This window comes from Heloderma suspectum, chromosome 1, assembly GCF_057233095.1.
Source record: "Heloderma suspectum isolate Gila_16-S chromosome 1, 16-S_ref, whole genome shotgun sequence".
Classification (NCBI taxonomy): Eukaryota; Metazoa; Chordata; class Lepidosauria; order Squamata; family Helodermatidae; genus Heloderma; species Heloderma suspectum.
This window is the reverse complement of record NC_139458.1, coordinates 96,490,022-96,504,855: the sequence shown is the minus strand read 5'-3', so window position 1 is coordinate 96,504,855 and position 14,834 is coordinate 96,490,022. Positions and strand designations below refer to the sequence as shown.

Sequence of the window (14,834 nt, the reverse complement as noted above, 5' to 3'; positions counted from 1 at the left end):
GATTCCCTATCCAACAGTCAGCCAGTTTTGAGTGTCTGTACCTGGTGTTGGGCACCCGAGACAGGATAGGGATTCTGTTGGTGTACCGCCCACCCCGCTGCCCAACAGTCTCCCTGCCTGAGCTGACTGAGGTGAGCTCAAGCGTGATGTTGAGGTCCCCAAAGCTTATGGTCTTGGGGGACTTTAATATTCATGCTGAGACTACTTTGTGAGGAGTGGCTTAGGATTTCATGGCTGCCATGTCAACCTTGGGCCTGTCTCAAATAATATATTGCCCAACACATGTGGCAGGACACACTTTGGACCTGGTTTTCAATGCTGGATTGGGAGAAAATGATTTTCAGGTGAGGAAGCCAGTAGTGACTCCTTTGGCATGGACAGATCATTTTCTGATCAGTTTTGACCTTCAAGCCACCTGTAACCTCCGCAGGGGTGGGGGACCAAATTTGATGGTCCGCCTCCAGAGACTGATGAATCTGGATGGATTTTTGAGGTCTCTTGGGGATTTTCCTGCAGGCTTAGATGGCAGTCCTGCCGAGGTCCTGGTCACTGCTTGACATGAGATGACCTGGGCTATTGATATGATCACTCCCAAACGTCCTCGACCTAGTTGTAGAACTGTGTCAGCTCCTTGGTATTCTGAGGGTGATGAAACGACTGTGTCAACGATTAGAGCGCAAATGGCGGAAGACTCGGAATGAATACAATCGAACACAGGTAAGAATCCACTTGCGATCTTATTCTGTGGTGGTGATAGCGGTGAAGAATTCCTACTTCTCCGCCACCATTGCATCTGCTCAGTGTTGTCCAGCGGAGTTCTTTCGTGTGGTTAAAGGCCTCTTGAGTGTAGGCCTTGAAACACAAGAACTTGAACCTTCAAAGGCCCTCTGTGAACAATTTGCCAGACACTTTGCAGATAAAATCACTCGCATTTGTGCTGGCTTGGATGCTATTGTTTTGACAGAGTCTGATGTGGACGAGGCTGGTGCGCCATCTAGTCATGTTATGGATATCTTTCAGCTTGTGCAACCTGAGGATGTGGACAAACTGCTTGGAGGACTGAGGGCTACTACTTGTTCTTTAGATCCTTGTCCATCCTGGCTCGTGAAATCTGCCAGAGCTGGGCTGGATATCTGGACCTCAGAGGTGGTAAACGCCTCCTTGAGGGACAGCAAGGTCCCCGCAGCTTTGAAAGAAGCTGTGGTGACACCCTTGCTGAAGAAACCAAATTTAGATCCCATGGTTCCAGATAATTACTACCCTGTGTGAAATTTGCCATTTTGGGGGCAAGGTGCTAGAGTATGTGGTGGCCTCACAACTCCAAGCCATTTTGGATGAAACTGATTATTTAGATCCATTCCAATCAGGTTTCAAGCCTGGTTATGGGACAGAAATAGCCTTGGTCACCCTGGTTGATGACTTACGTCAGGGAATGGATGGGGGGAGTACTACCTTGTTGGTTCTTCTGGACCTCTCATGGCTTTTGATACCATCGACCATGGTATCCTTCTGGATCGTTTATCTGGACTGGGCTTGGGAGGCACAGTTTTAAAGTGGTTCCAGTCCTTTCTGGAGGAGCGGTCTCAGAAGGTGGTACTGTGGAACTTCAGTTCCACCCCATGGCCATTAGCCTGTGGGGTTCCCGCAAGGTTCTATCTTGTCCCCCATGCTTTTTAACATGAAACCACTGGGGGAAGTCATCAGGAGGTTTGGGCTGAAATGTCATCAGTATGCAGATGATACTCAGCTGTACCTCTCGTTTCCAACTTCACATCCCAGGGAGGCTGTGGAACTCTTGAAAAAGTGTCTGGAGGCTGTTTTGGGATGGATGAGCGTGAACAAGCTCAAACTTAATCCAGACAAGATGGAGGTATTGTGGGTTGGAAAACCAACTACTTCGGATGGAGTTTTACAACTGGACTTAGATGGGGTTGCACTCCCCCTGAAAGACCAAGAGCACAGTTTGGGATTCCTCCTGGACTTTGAGCTAACTGGGGAAGCCCAGATGGCTGCAGTGTCCAGGAGTGCTTTTTACCAGCTTAGGCTGGTACGCCAACTGCGGCCCTATCGGAAGAGGACGGACCTTGCCTCAGTTATCACATCCAGGCTGGACTACTGTAATGCGCTATACGTGGGGCTGCCTTTGAAGACGGTTCAGAAACTCCAGCTTGTGCAGAGTGTGGCTGCCCAAGTATTGGTGGGAGCAAGCCGATTCGATCATATAACACCTATACTGCGCTAGCTGCACTGGTTACCAGTGCGTTTCCGAGCCCAATTCAGAGTGCTGGTTTTGACCTTTAAAGCCTTAAACTGCTTGGGACCAAGTTACTTGAAGGACCGCCTTTACTCATATCAGCCTGCCCTCACTTTAAGATCAGAAAGAGAGGCCCTTCTCATTTGCCCACCTGTGAGAGCAGTCAGGTGGGTGACCACACGTGAGAGGGCCTTCTCTGCAGTGGCCACACATCTTTGGAACAAGCTGCCGTCGGAGGTCTGCCATGCTCCCTATTGCAGTCTTTTAAGAAAGCCTTGAAAACATATTATTTTACCTTGGCCTTCTACTGATATGACTGCTACTGTTGCTGCTGTTAACATCATTGTTGGTTTTATTGTTGGTTTTAATTGTTTATTGTTGGCTTTTATTGTTCTTATTGTTTTACATTTTTATCCGTTTTAATATTTTAATTGTTTTTATGTATTTTATTGTTGTAAGCCCCCTTGGGAGGGCTTCTGCTCTGAAAGGTGGCCAAGAAATATTTTAAATAAATAAATAGATGGATGGATCCTTGCCCTGATCCAGCATGGGTCTTCTTACGTTCTCATATGTTCTCATATGTGAGAGAGTATGTCATCAGCCTTAAGTAGCAAAGACTCAGTAATGGTGCTCTAGACGTACTGTACTAAACTATGAATTTCTGTGTCGTGAAACAATATCAAGTTCTTCATATGCTACTCTGGTTTTCATTACGTTGCTCAAGAATGCACATGTTATGACTGTTTTAATTTGATCTGTGCACAATGAAAATCTTATAGCTCATTTCCCAAGTGTTACTTGTGGCCTGGTGCTTATGAAACTTTTTTTTTCTATAGGTTTACGAAATATTGAAAAGAACTACATGTACCAAAGCCAAATACAGCATGGGTAAGAAAGTTTATGTAGGTTTCAGATCAGTACTTTTTTCAGATTGAAGAATGTTTGCAACTTATACTTGAAGAGATTGTGAGTTGGTCACAGTTTTCCCTAGTATAGTTCATATAACTGAGTGCAACTGATGTGATATTTTAATTTGGAGAGGTTATGAGATGCTTAAAGTAATTTTGTGGATCGAGGCTTCAGTTTATATAATAAAACTACCTATATAGGTATATAATAAACCTATAATAAATTATCTCTCACACACATGCAAACACACACGTACTTATTGTTTAGACATCTTTGTTTAAGCCAGCATTTATGGATAAATATCATAATCCCCAAGATCTCTGGATGTGGTTCTGCCATTTCTCAAAACAGACTTATGCAGTGCACTCCTATGCATGTTTACTTGAAAGTAAGTCCCACTGTGTTCAGTAGGGCTTACTCCCCAGAAAGTGTGTTCAGGATTGTAGTCTCGGTGTGTATCGACCATTTCACTATTATAATCAAAGTTAATTTTTTTTTTATTTTAGTCTTGTTTATATTCTAGCAAGCCATTTATCCACAGGGGGTTAAATTCAACTGTGGGAAAGTGGTTTACTGCTATGTGTGTGCAAATATTGGAACAGAAACTGATTAAACATCCTTAACGTTCAAACAATGGAAGACAACTTAAGCCTTGATTATTTATCAGCCCCTGCCACATGATCAACATATCCCACAGCATTCATGTACATGTACTTATTTATTCAAATAATTTATACTCTGACTTTCAGCCCTTATACGAGCCCCCATAGCAGCTTACAACTATAAAAAAAAATACAGAGAGCTTTATAAACACAAAACACAGTGAGTCTGACCACAAAAACACAATGAATTAGCAGAGAGAAAACTCAAACCTGATCAAATGCATAAACCTGATTCACACATAATGCCGATTCATGGGTTAAACAACCCATGAATTGGTGAGGCTTCACGGGACTGAGCGAGCAAGCAATTGCACAGCTCCTGCCTGCTCGGCACTTCAGTTTTGCATCTGTTTTGCTAAACAAAGGTGTTAGCTGTGACACCCAAACCTGGCACTCTGGGTTGTTGAAGGTTAAACACCCAGAATTTGAACCCAGCAACAAACTATGAGTTCAAATTCTAGGTTGTTTAACCCTCAACAACCCAAAGTTCCAGGTTCAGACTTCACGGCTAACAATCCAGGAAAGGAGTATTCCTGAGTTGTTTAGCAAAGCAGGTGTGAAGCAGTGAGTGGGTGCGAGACAGCATGCTCGTTCACTCTTGGACCCCACAACCCATGGGTTGCCATCATGCGTGAACTGGGCCCTAGTGAAATAAAGCTTTTTTTACACCCCACATAAAAACTGTAATCGCACTTGTGCAAATCCCCATGTTCTAAGGGGCCAATATTCAACAGGGCCGTTACACATGCTGCTGATTCTCCTGCACCTCACCAGTTTTGTTGTACAAGTGGACCCCACCGCTTGCATAATGGCAATTTAGCACTTCCAGGGGCAACCCAAAATGAGTGGATATGTTCTTTTCAGGAAGGAGACAAGTTGGCAGAGCTCGCATAGAGGAGCTCCGCTGACCTGTCTCCTTCCAGAACAAGCATTTCCATTCATTTTGGGGTTTCCTCTAGGAAGCGCTAAATCTCCCTTGTGTAAGCAGTGGGTCCCGTTTTCACAGCGGAATCGGTGGGACCCACCACTCGTGAAACAGAATCGGCAGGGCAGAAGGGAATCGGCAGGGGCGTAAACACCCCATTGCATACTGCCCAGGGTGAACAACACTGAGGCGCATAGTTGTATGGAGCACTGTCTACATTTGTCATTGAAAGTTGAGTGGCTTCTCCCATGCCTTTAAGATATTGGAATCTAGGGCTTCCTGTGTGCAGAAGCTCTTCCTTCAGTGGTATGTTACTGAGAAGCTTGTTGCAGGAAATCTCTAGAAGCATGTGTTTGAATAAGCGTACGCGTGCAAGATGCTCAGTACTGTGCTTACGAGAAACTAGAGTTTGATGTGTTAATGGCATGTGTTGAGTTGGCCTTGTTCATCTATGACTTGGCTTTACACAATCATAATCATCTATTTGATCCTAAAATCCACCAAAAAACATTTGTGGAATCAGTCCATACCTAAAGCTTGGGTATTAGCTTTGGAAAGCTATAATTTTTCTCTTCCATGAGAATTCAGGATTGAGGCTCTCATTTCCTCTGCCGGTGTCAGATCTGTTTCATAGCATTTACAAAGCACTTTACCGTTGCGGTCGCAAACTGACCTAACAGTCATGGCTACATTAACAGAGAAAGTGGTCTAATAAATTATTTATTCCTTCCATCAGATGTGGATGTGGGTAAAACACTGGGGTGCATACCTTGATTTAAAGAAAAATGCTTCAGTGCTTTCTGCAAATTAAATAAATCAATATAATGTCATTGGGGGTTGTATTTTATATCATTCTGACAATATATCAAAATTTGAAGTCAGTTAGGATCAGCAGTCATACAGATGGCAGTTTCATCTGGAAAAACTCCAATATTCAAATAATATATCTAGCTTTCAAATATGTTTCCAAGATGTCACTATTCCCCAAGTCTGGCTTAAGATACTTCCATGCTTCTCAGTTTTCTGGTGATTGGCACTCAGAACGCTTTTTGCCCTCAGAGCACTCATTCAGTTGGGAGACATAGGTGGATCCCCATTCCAGTGGATGGACTAGCAGCATAAGTGCTATTTAGCTTTTTTTGTGGTCTCTGGGTCCATAGATGTTTCATGGTGATAAAAGTGGCACAAGCCTAGCACTTTTCTGGATCACTCTTTGGCACTGGGTAAACCTGTTATCAACATGTGGGTTTGTACTTTCAAGCTTTTAATGCTGAACAGAACGCTTAGTGATTTGGTTGCTTCCTGTGGGCGGAAATAATTCATGATGTTTGACAGATGAGCAGTGTGGGCATTTCTTTTTTTCTTTATAACCTCATCCAAGCTTCTGACAAACTGAGAGCTTTTAGTAACTCTACTGGTGGTCTTTGGCCTTTTATAAACTCAGACCTTTATTTGCCATTTACAGCCATAAACATAATAGTGTGCCAGCAGCACTGAGGCAATAAAATTGATTATAGTTTTTCTAATGGCCTGATGACATACACCTTTGCTATTTTCAGTATTATAAGCAAATGTTGGCAGAAGACTTGCTTGGCAGAAAGAATTAACTAAGGTTGCTATTTCATTGTTGATAATAAATTGGTTCATGCATGTGTGTATGCTACTCCTTTTATTATGACATAGTAAACAGATTAAGCTGCATGTTTTCTTGACCATTGCAATCATTTGAAAGCAGAGTCCATGCTTTGGTCTTCTAAGTGAATTTGCTCAGGGTATCTCAGTTTCCTGATAGGTTACTTCCAGAGACAAGCTGTCCTGTTGAGCATGAATTCCCTGAATGCCATGCAAAAGATCTATCAACAATACAGAACAGGATGGAATCCCAGCATGCAACTGGAAATAGTATTGTTGCCACAGCAACAAGCAGCAATCATAGACTGTGGTGTGAGGATGTTCCTCAACCAGAAGAAATGCTATTAGTGAAATAACTCTTAGGGGAAAATGAATTGTGTGTCTTAGGGTACAATCTTATGGATGTTCAGGCAGAAAAAAGTCCTACAACTCCCAGCATTCCCCAGTCAGCATAGCTAGTTGGGGAATGCTGGGAGTTGTAGAACTTCTTTCTGTCTAAACATTCATAGGATTGTGCCCTTAATTACCTTAGGGGTGGGTGTGGAGAAACTGAAAATATTTCTCCCACCACAGAATACACCATATCATAGCTCATTGTGTATGTTTTTTTATTCCTGTCCAATGTTTTATTATCATGTCCATATCCACATTGCTTTCTTTCATATTGCTTTTTTCGTATTGGTCTAGAACCAACTCAGCATTAAAGATAGGGTATCAGAATCATCAAGCATGTTTTGTTAGGTAACACCACCCTTTCAAAGTCTGTCAGGTATCCCGTATTTGGAAGTAGCTATGCCAGCAGCTGTAATGAAAAACATATATAGGAATCAAATACTGCAGCCTTCAAGAGTCTATAACTAAGCTAGCAGTCACTGGAATTCTGTTGCAAGCTAAGATTTCTAAGCACATTCTTCACTCATTGCAAAATCCCAGCTATATTTACAGCACCTCCCAATATGTACACTCTCATTCGATTCCAAAATTAAAGATTATGCCCCTGAAGGAATAATATACACTTCCTCAGATTCCCCATCGCAGAAGCGTTGTATCTGCTCAATCATATAACTAATAGACAAATGTGTAAACAGGGAAAGGAGAGGGAAGAAAGAAGGAAACTACCCTTTTAAATAAAAGACGAAAATGTGGTAAATATGGTAAGTATTATGCCAAGGTCTTTTTGAAGGCTTTCCAACCAGCTTTTCTAATCAAGCTTAAATCTGATTTTAAAACTCTTGGTATGAATGTGTGCGTGTATGGTTGTGTGTGTGTATTGCTCCCAATGGTCAATCCCAGCTGAATTCTCTTTTTTTCTTACAACCTCATCTTTTGCTACACTTCCAAATCTGTGGGCTTGCTTTTCAAATCCAACTTGAAGCTTCAGGGTGTGTAATTTATTACAATGACTAATTTCAAGTCATTGGCCTCCAGCTCTTGACTCTGCAATGTTTGACTTCCTCTCATTCTCCACAGCTTTCCATTTCTTAAAATGAATCATGTTTAATAATCTATACAGTCAAAGGATGTGGAGGTAAACAAAATAGATCAAGATTCATTATCTAACAAAATTACTGATGTTTTGAGGGGGAAATCTCCAGAATTGGAAGGTGGGTTTACTTGAGGGAATTCAAACTTGGAAGCATAAATAGATATCCTCTGTTGTTTTTCCAGGGATCACCAGTCTGCTTGCCAATGGCGTTTACAGTGCTGCATATCCCTTGCATGATGTAAGTGGTCTTGGAATATGTTTTATGTTTCTCCAAACTGATACCAAGAATCCTTAGTGCATTAGGTATGAATGGCACTATCCTAAACATCTTCAGTGTTTCAGGAGCTTGGTGTCCTGCTCTACTTTTATATTATGTTTTAGCAATTTCTTCAAGAATACAGCTGCCAACATTTTAAAGGCATTGCTACACATAGAATAACTTCCTTTAGTTTTATATAAAATAGAGCTGTAAAAATGACTCGGCAAAGGACCAACTCAGCAAATAGCCATGCTTTCGACCTTCTTCTGTCAAGGGCACTGGGACCTTTAGGCTACATATTTATCTGTGGCACCATCTAGCTGGTTTCCTGATCTAAATCTCTTTGACATCCTCTGGACAAATGCAATGCATGTTTGTGATGGTGTGGACAATTTTGGTTGGAGAGGTGGATTAGTTATCTATTCTAATTGTTTATAGCCTGAAACATGGGCTATATATTAACTCATGTTTATGTTTATGCAAGGATGGCCAACTTGTTGCTGCTTAATATTTATAGTAAACTACCCCAATGACTGCAAGTAATTTTCATATTTAGAAGTAGTGTGTACCTTTACTAATGTACAATTACTAGCGTGCGTTTGGGTGCTTGGTGGTAATGATGATAATGTTAACAGTAGCAACAACAAAAGCATATGTGTTTATTCAATGATACATTGATTTGGCCCACCAAAGCCCAAATCATACATTTCTGGAGAAGTGTGGGAGTCACTTCCCCTTGGTCTTGGAGCTACATCTGGTCACTAGTTTAGGTTGCCTTCCATTTTATTAAAGCAATGCATGTATATTAATCTTTTTCTGATTAATATGGGAAATTGCCTCTAGGCCTATTCTTTTATTTCATTTTACATTAAAAAAAACCCTTTCTAATGTGTTGGCCCTTTTGAAGTACCAGTTCATCCTCATCGTCTTGTGGATTTTTCAAACCAAGCCAAAGAAACCTGTGGCATCTTAAAAGACTATACAGATTTATTGTAGCAAGAGATTTCATAGACAGCAATCTACCTTTATCAGAGCCTACTGATGGAGTAGGCTCTTGTTGCCTTCAAATACCAAGGAGGTGATTTCTAGCATTACTGCATCACACCTGTCATTAGCTGACACTGGTTAATCAAAAGATTAAGGAGTAGAATGCTGAACAGAGTATATTCTTCAGTCCTTCTGAACTTCGGAGTTGCTACCAGCATTCTCTGTGGGAAAGCAGGCTCAAACTACACATGGTGTTGATTATGTAGTTTTTACCCCAGTGTTTTCTTTGTTATCTAAATCAGCCACTCAAGCTGCACTGTCCAGTGGGAGACCAGAATGGAGAAGGGCATATGGACCCTTCCTTTCTGCCAGTTTTCAACCTCTAGACCACCCTGCCCCCAACTGCATTCAATCCCAGGGCGGGGGGAATTTCTCCCATAGGGCTTGGAGCTGGAAAATCAACACAAAGTAAAGGGTTAATGCACCTTTCCCCACTTCAGTGCTGGTCTTCTGTTGTAGATAGCAGCCTGGATGGCTGCTTTCAGTGGAAGGAAGGAAGGAAGGAAGGAAGGAAGGAAGGAAGGAAGGAAGGATATCAGGCAATGAGAGGCGAATATGTATGATAAATATCACGTGCGGTTTGATCTTAAGATGGTTATTTGGTTGATTACAGTGTGAATCTCGCTAACCCAAGTTGCATCCTGTTGCCAGAACACAGGACTAGACCTTCAAGTAGAAGGCTCTTGCTGAAGCCTTTATGCCCCTTTTGCCACCTTCTATTAAAACATGTAGCGGAGAGAGAGGAGGGATTGTTCTTCCCATAGTCATTGTGTACCCAACACAGCCAGAAATCTTCAATTTCTGTTCATTTGCTTGAACTGTCCAGGACATTGTTTGCTACTTTGAAATTCGTATGTTACTTTGTCTAGGCTACTTTTCTGGCCGTGAACCATTGCCCTGTATGGAAGAAATACATCATATGTAGAATGCATGCCAACTTGTTGATTAATACTGGTTTTCTTTTTTTCAAGGGTGATTACGAAGGTGAACATGTTGAGCCCAACGACAGAAAAGTAAGTTGGTATAGTGGGACTCAGCAGGTTCTCAAGAGTTTCCACTTCAAAGCCACCTCTTGGGATGTGAACGCTTGCCAAGATTTCACAGAGCGGCAATCAGTGCTGTGTAGAAGTGTTGTTTTTAAATGTTACATTCACTCTAGCAGAAAATACAGTATAGATATATGCCAACTGTCAGGGTCAGCCAAGCCACCCAACTGATTGCTTTGGGCAGCAAGTGGGAGGGAGAAGTATTCTGGTAGCACATTCCAGTACCACAGAGTCAGGGTAGGGGAAAGGTTGGTAGCAGCTTGGACATTGTGGCAGGTTGTTTCTGTGCATGTGGGAGCCATCACACTAACACATTTCTGAGCATGTGTTCAGGGTGCAGTTGCACCAGTTTCTTTGTAAATAAGCCCCTTTGATATTAGTGGGACTTATTTCCCAATAAATATGCATAAAACAGAGTTGTAAACACCCTTCCAATATTTACTCAGATGTAAGCCCCACTGATTTCAGTGGGGCTTACTCCAAGAAGATCTGCACAAGAATTAGAGGTGGTAAGGCTGCAGTCCTGTACAGATTGACTTGAGAGTCAACAAGTCTTATTAAAATGTGGGACTGACTTCCAAATAAACATGGATAGGAACAGACTGTAACCATACTTGGAAGGAAATTCCTGTCACAGTCCAGGAGGGATGAGACTGCAGTCAGGTTTCAGGACCCAGGGGGAAACTGGTTGTCAGCCGGATGGGCCAGACAGATACAGGTGATGACAGGAAAGGCTTGCATTCGGTAAGCAGCAGCTGATGATCAGAAAGACCAGAAGCAAGACCAGTGAGCTTTAATGGCAGGTAAGTAGCTCTTTGCTCGCTAAGGGCAAAGGTAGCAGCAAAGGGCAAGGGGATAGAAACATGGCCCTGGTGGCACAGAAGGCACCAGAGTTTAGGTGCTTGGAGCTCCTGTTCAAGATACTCCTCCCTGCAGCTTACCACCTCATTTGAAATCAGTGCCATTTGGGGCTTCTCCCCAACTAAATGTGGTTAGCTGCTTGTTATAAGAATTAAGGCATTTACCTGTTGTTTTATTGTTGTATTTTATGTTGTGATTTAATGAATTGTGCACTGCCCTGAAATTCTAAACAGAATGAAGGGTGGTATAAAAATGTTTTAAATCAAGAAACAGAATGGAGCTGGGTTCCTTTTCCCCAGCCCCAGTTAATAGCAGCAATGCTCAGCCTTACTTTTGAGCTAGCAAACCTGTACGTATCCTTGCTTGCACATGACATTTGCAGTCATATAGCCCATTTTGTAAGCCTTGGGCCAAACACGAGCAAGGATCCAGGAAGAAAATTGCTCTAACTGTAAATGGAGAAGAGGTTTCTTTTTAGGTTTTCTAAGGGCCATTTTATAAATTCATCAAATTCAGTGGTTCATGGACAGTACTAGACTGCCAGGTGTTGGCTATCAAGTGAGGGAGGGAATGCACTCATCCAAGCCACATTATCTTCACAGTCCATACTTACAGATTGGGTTTTTAATATAATAATAATTTTTATTCCGGCCTTCCTCCAAGAATCTCTGAGTAGCTGGCTAAGTGTCAGGACGGAGGGGGGAATTACTGAGACTTACCTATGGATAAACATGCTTAGGGTTAGGCTGAAAGCAAGGTTCTAGCTCCCATGGAACCCTGATTCTGATGCAAGTTGCACCATTCCAGATTAATATTTTGACTGGATCTGTTTTTCTTTCTTCTGATTTTGTAGAGAGAGAGGGGTGGGTGGGGCAGGGGGAACAATGTGCAGGCCTTACTGAATTTGCACTGCCAACTGATCATAAATTCCACTAACATGAGCAAGTGTGTGTGAGTATAGGACCAGGCATTCTGGACGGAAGAGGTCTAAGCTAACTTGTATAATGTAAGGATAAATGTTATTCTAGAATTTATAATCTAGAATTTGGCGCATGATTTATAATCTAGAATCTAGATTATAAATCATGTATAAAATTCTAGATTATAAATCATGGGATCTTTGGTTATGCAGCCAATATTGTGCTGTTCAGATGGCCAGGGGAGGGGGACCGCAAACCTTTATCTCGCCAGACTTTGAGCCTGTCCTGCCATTTGTCCTGAATGTCATAGCAAATGTTACCCTTTAACAGCAGATGTAATATGGTCTGGATCCTCCGGCCTATTTTACATGTCAGGACTCATTGCAGGCCTGTGAAAGAAACAATAAAGAACAGAGTATCTTTAAGAATACACAGAGTGAAGGCAGCTTTGTATACTACATTTTATACTTGGGGCAGATCACTTGAATACTCAATATTTATACATCTTGTCAAATGTGATGGGCACACATATATAAAATTCAGAATATATGCCTTTTATAATATTCAGAAACAGTAACTGAGGGAGGAGCACCCTCCCTCAAGTATTTCAAACAGACACTTGCCAAATTTAGCACATACACATGCTCTTTCCACTTAATGGGATGTATCAGGGCCAGCCCCCCCATTAGGCAGAGTGAGAGGTTGCCTCAGGCAGCTGATTCTGGGTGTCATGAGTGGTAGCAAATTGTTTGTGATTAATTTATTGATGGTTGGGGTTACTCTCAGGGAGATGTGCTTGTGGGATTTTCTGCCTCGGGTTCCAGAATAACTTGGCTGGTTTGGGGCACTCTGCATGTTGACTTGCAAGGGAGGCATCATTTGCTATTCTGCATCAGGCACCAGGCCAGCTGTGGGTGTATTTAGCATTCTCTGTTCTCTATTTGAATCTAACATATATATTATTCTGGCCAAATTATATGTGTATGGGGGGTGTGGGGGCGTGTAGCCCTGGTCATATCACTGGTGATAGCACGAATCATCTGTGTGAGAGGAAAGATGTGAGTGCAGGGAATTTAGGAACAGGATCATAGGAAGCTCCCTTATGGAGGGCTTTTCTACACAAGGCATTTATCATGAGCTCATCATTCCCTACTCACTTTCATTCACGGGTTCTTTAAACAATGATGTGACCATCCAGTTTTGCTTCTGTGTCTAACCAGCACAAGCAGTGAGGGTTTTTTAGTGCAGGGAAAATGCAGCATTTAATTCTGAAAGTAAAAGAAAGTGTAATTTCCTCTTGTGTATTTGCGCTGTTCCACTATACCACATTGTCACCTAGAGGTTATGTAGCAGAAAAGCAGGAAAGCAACTGCTCCTTATGTAGTGCCCAAATCTCAATTCTGCAACAAAACCAAAAGTAGGTACAGTTGATTAACAGCCAATTAACAGCCTTGTGCGGAAAAGCCATAGGTCAGGTCATTGGTCCATCTAGCCCTCTGTTGTCAACACTTGACTGCCAGTAGATTTCCAGAGTTGTCCTGCCCTTCCTGGACATGCCAGGGATTGAACCTGGGACCTTCTCTACGCAACACACATGCTCTACCACTGAGCTACAGCCCCTTCTCTATGCCCCCGCTCTTAATGCAGCAGCTCCACATATGCAGCACCCATTTGCATACACGATTCCTCATCCGCATATGCCACACACTTCACTAGAATAAGTGTACCACCTCTAGGTACCACAGCCCACATAACCACACATTTGAGATTAGGAGTCACCGTTTATGCATCAGAAGTAATGCCGTTGAGACAGGTTTAAGCCCCAGCATCTTTTTTTCCAAATTAAGCACATTCTTTTCACATTCTTGTTTTGCCTTGACTTAATGCTAGTTCCATGTCATAGCCATGTTAAACTACTATGGAAAACTGGAAGTTTTCTGCTGAAAGTACCCTGGGAATGAAAGCAGAGTCACAGCCACCTATTGCCGTAGAGAAAAAGAAAAAGAGGGAGAATAGTGGATGATGAAACCTGGCCGTTGCTAATGTGCATATTTAAAAGAACCATTAGTACTTATTTGAAAAAGGAACCAGTTCTAAAAATGGCAAAACAGGAGGGGAAAAGAAACGGCATGTAATTTGTTTTGTCATGAACCTATGTAAAAAGATAGCCTCCCCTACTTCAGAACTGGGTGTCTACAGTCTGGCATACTGGTCCCAACCTAGAGCTCAGAAGGCATTCATTAGGCATGTTAGAGCTCTGATAGCAAAGGATTCCCAATTCTTCTCTGAGGATGCGGCGGGGGGGCGGTCCTGCGTGCAAGGAGCCTCTGGATCTGGCTGTATGAGTATGTTGGTCCCTATCTGCACGAGAGTACTTGATTAAAAAGTGACTGTCCCCATGCAGCTGGTGCAGAGGCAGGACCTTTACAAACAATCTTTTCCTGCCTGGACCTTCTGAGAAGTTGTCACATCATCCAGAACATCTTACTGAATGTTTTTGAATGGATGGATAATAGTAGATGTATTCTAAATCTACCCCTTTGCTCTCTTTTTTTCCTTTTCTTTTTTACTGTCTTTGGAAAAAGTGAAAGTAAAAGAAACCTTAAATAGGATGAATAATACTCTAACAATATAAAGAGGACCTTGATCTATTCGTATCTAAGTGTAATTCAGCCAGTGATCCAGGGTGAATCAAATGTAAGACACAGGCTCTATCTACACATAGCACAAAACCATAGTTCAGCATTACAATGTTGACCCTGTGTGAGCCTTGGGCTAATGAGCTCCTGCTTCCCTTTCTTTCCCTTGCATGGCCATGAGGAGGAGATCAGAA

At 42.3% G+C, this 14,834-nt stretch overlaps 1 protein-coding gene across 1 annotated transcript in view; it reads left to right on the top strand.

Annotated features, from left to right (window-relative positions):
- Positions 1-14,834, top strand: part of ANO1 (anoctamin 1) — a 177,990-nt gene that overhangs the window by 89,390 nt on the left and 73,766 nt on the right. Inside the window, exons 8-11 of the mRNA XM_084852047.1 lie at positions 3,091-3,142; positions 7,471-7,536; positions 8,051-8,106; positions 10,146-10,187. Coding sequence (XP_084708173.1) covers positions 3,091-3,142; positions 7,471-7,536; positions 8,051-8,106; positions 10,146-10,187 — 216 coding nt within the window. The remainder of the gene's footprint in view (positions 1-3,090; positions 3,143-7,470; positions 7,537-8,050; positions 8,107-10,145; positions 10,188-14,834) is intronic.